The sequence below is a fragment of the Staurois parvus genome, unplaced genomic scaffold (assembly GCF_062004578.1).
Source record: "Staurois parvus isolate SC_StPar_1 unplaced genomic scaffold, SC_StPar_1.0 ptg000470l, whole genome shotgun sequence".
In the NCBI taxonomy this organism is placed as follows: Eukaryota; Metazoa; Chordata; class Amphibia; order Anura; family Ranidae; genus Staurois; species Staurois parvus.
In genome coordinates this window covers 3,094,663-3,098,385 of record NW_028318266.1, presented here as the reverse complement: position 1 = coordinate 3,098,385, position 3,723 = coordinate 3,094,663, and the positions used below count along the sequence as shown (strand labels likewise).

At 39.3% G+C, this 3,723-nt stretch overlaps 1 protein-coding gene across 1 annotated transcript; it reads left to right on the top strand.

The window, feature by feature from the left end:
* Positions 1 to 275: 275 nt before the first annotated feature.
* On the top strand, positions 276 to 1,223 carry LOC149452555 (olfactory receptor 2A12-like). The gene has a single exon (XM_089689257.1). The coding sequence runs from the start codon at positions 276 to 278 to the stop codon at positions 1,221 to 1,223; it is 948 nt and encodes a 315-aa protein (XP_089545383.1).
* Positions 1,224 to 3,723: the final 2,500 nt, after the last annotated feature.

Genomic DNA, 3,723 nt, shown 5'->3' with positions numbered 1-3,723 from the left:
TGAAGTTCTTTGAGGTCCAAGCACAGAAGAAGCAGAAGACTCACCAAGAAGAGTGGGGACTGGCTAATCAAGCTACAATGCATTGCATATAAAACTTTGGCTATTAGTTAATTAAGTAGACTTCCTAAAAGAACTTTTAGTGTAAGAGTAGTTGTAATATAATGTGGGGAGAAGTCCAGTGACTGATTTTAATTTGTGCATCAGACATTCTTTTCTTATATTATCCATGTACTCATATCATTTACTATCCTTCCTGATGGTCCAGACATCTTAAAATGTGTCAAAACAATCAAACAAAAGTCACAGAGATCTATCTTTTTGGATTCCAGGGTCTAGACAGTTTCAAACCTCTATTTATTTTTGTTTTACTTCTAATTTATTTTGTGATAGTGTTTGGCAACATTTTAATCATCGTTCTAGTGTCAACCAATAGCAATCTCAAAATTCCAATGTTCATCTTTCTTCAGCACTTAGCTCTTGCCGATGTCCTCCTTGCCACCTGTGTTATACCAATGATGGCAGAGGTTATATTAAAGACAAAGGGAAAAATGTCTATTGTTGGCTGTATCATGCAGCTATACTCCTATTCAATTTTTGGGTTTGTGCAATGTTTCATCCTTGTGATAATGTCTTATGATCGATATGTCGCTATTTCTAATCCTTTACATTACATTTTAATTATGGATCGCAGAATCTGCTTCCTGTTGGGTTTTGGTTCTTGGGCATTAACTTGGATTCTAGCTTCAACTGAAATTATTTTCACAGCTCAGTTTGAATTTTGTGGCCTCAAAGACATTGATTACTTCTTTTGTGATTTAGGTCCAATTATAAAATTGTCCACATCAGACACATCTATCGTAGAATGGATAGACCTCACATACTCTGCCCTTTTCTTTTTCTGTGCTCTCATCTTTATCACTGGGACATACATCTACATTTTTATTATCATTCTCAAGATTTCATCCTCCGCTGGCAGGAAAAAATCTTTTTCTACATGTAGTGCCCACCTGATCTCTGTGGGTGCATATTATGGGTCCATAATTGCTATTTATGTGACTCCAGCCAATGAGTCGTCACCTTCCGTATACAAGTACAGTTCTTTGTTGTACACTGTAGTGAACCCATTGGTAAATCCTATCATATACAGTCTGAGGAACCATGAGATTAGACAAGCTCTACATAAAATAGTTGAAGAACTATGGAGCAATATAATGGTAATATAGGTAGTGATGATCAGGGGAGTTACTAGACCTTGGCACCCAAGGTATGTATCAGGTACTATGTGACCCAGGTCATAAAATAGTTTTGATTTTTTCTGCATTAATATACTATTTCTATATAATAATACAATAATAGTTTTTGTTTCATTCATGTCATCAAATTTATGAAAATTACAGTTATTATTGTTTAATATAAATTACTTTTTTATGAAAAATGATTAGATTTGTCTTAGATCTGATTAAAAAAGGACAACAGGAACTAAAATTTCCCATGTATCAGCTTATATAGCTTAGATATAAAGTATACATTGTGGTCACCACAGTGGAGTTGCAAGGTCCTTTTGGGGTCATCAAATTCAAAGGGAGTACAACCAGAAAAGGGAAAGAGACCAAGCAGATGAAAGATGCAAAAGATATAGGTAAAAGAGGATATGACATGGAGGACAAAAAAACAAGTAGATCAACCTAGACTTCATAGTCTAGGTGCCCATTGGTACCCCAGGTCCTTTAGGATCCTACCAAGGCCCATTGTTATGAGTACATGTAAACACAACCAACTGGCCCTTTCGTGGTAGGAAACATTTTCTGTAAGCTAAAGTTCCCCACACAAAGGGGTGAATCTAGCAAAACTGGAGAGTGCAAAATCTGGTGCAGCTGTGCATGGAAGTCAATCAGCTTCTAACTTTAGTTTGAATTAAGCTTTGACAATAAAACCTGGAAGCTGATTGGTTTCTATGCAGAGCCGAAACCAGATTTTGAACTCTCTAGTTTTAGTAAATCAACCCCAAACTGTTCGGTATAGATCAGTGACTATGGTGAAAGTCGGGTGTTGTATTAAAAAATGGTTTTATAACCACAGCAGCTAAACAGACCATTGCAAAAGTTTGGAAATTTCCCCCATTATGTGTCCTAGTGATGAAATATAGAATTACTAAGGAATGACTCATGCCAAAATTGAATCAATCATACTGGATAGAGTGATCTCCTATGAAAAACTCTGGAAGCCCTGGGTCACCCACTATTTGCCCCTAGATTTTGCTCCTGACCTGACAGCTCTACTGTAACCCTGATAATCTGGGTTACCCCCCTATAGATGATCCTGGCCTCTCCCTTCCATATCCACCCCCCCTTCCCCCAGAGTCCTGACCCCTACCTCTCATTTTTCTATCTCTTTGTAGGTTTAGTCATTCACCTTTGGCTGCCACACCCCCCCCTTTTTTTTCCCCTGTCTACTCTTTGCTTAGTTTTACTCTTTACAGAATAGTCTTGCTGAGGTCACAGGTCCTTCCTTATCCAGAGATGTTGATTATTTTTGTTAGCGCTCTCTCGGTACTCACATGTGCTCTCTAGGTACCTCCCTGATAGGAGTGCAGTGTTACAGCCCTGTCACCCAAAGGGGTGATTCACTCTAACTTGCCACATCCAAACATATGTACTCGAACCAGCAGCTTACCTTGATGTACAAGTTTATGAAGTTGTTTTCTCTATCTAACCCTATCTATGCACCATGTTACTATACTGAATAGTATAAAATAGTATAAACTCGTGCGCAGCTACACCATAAGTATTAATACTGCAAAGAAAGAAGGAAGAGATTGCTGAAACCACTCACCACGTGTACTCTCACTTAGAATATAAATGACCTAAAAATACATGTAGTGCGCTAACTCCTCATCAAAAACATGTACAAATACAAGTGAACAATATATATTTCAATCCTCAATCAATCAGCTGTGAATATATAATAGTCCAATCCCAAATTCAAAATGTCCTAGTATTGTGCTGTCATCCAAAATTCCACAACGTGCTTGTATTAAGGGCACACTCCCTTCTCACCTTAAGGTTCGACCTACAAATTATAATAGATCAAATGCACTTTTAAATGGAATGTGTATTCTCCATATTGTGATCCATGTGATACTCCCTCCAAAGGTGTATCTTTACTCAATCTTGGCTCCAACCCATAAATGAAAAAACAAAAAATATTCCATAGCGCCGTTTTAACACCATTTTAAATGAACTACGCACTAAGTGAGTTAACCTCCTTAGCGGTATTCCCGAGTGTAGCTCGGGGTAAAATTTCAATACCAAGAGCGGTAACCCCCCCAAGCTAGACTTGGGCTTACCATGCGGCGTTGCTCTGGGGGTCCCTGCAGCACTTACCTTGTCCTTCACTCTCGCGATGTGTCCCCTGCAGCGTCCCCGGCCATCTCCTCCGGCCGATGCCGGCCTCCGGCTTCTGTGTTCCGGTCCCTGTGACGTCAGGACGTATGGGCGCCGGAACTGGCGGCAAATTTGAAATTTAAAAAAAATGTCATTTTTGCTGTCATTGCTGTTTCAATGCATTTCACATACATTTTGTCCCGAGTGCTTTGTCCGGCGCCCTGCCTGCATTTTGAATGTTCTTTCTGCCTGGAAACTTAGAAAAGTCCATGGCGTCCAAAAAGCGTCCCTTTACGTCAAAAGCGGTTTTAGAACAGCGATAGTAAATCAGAACCACTTG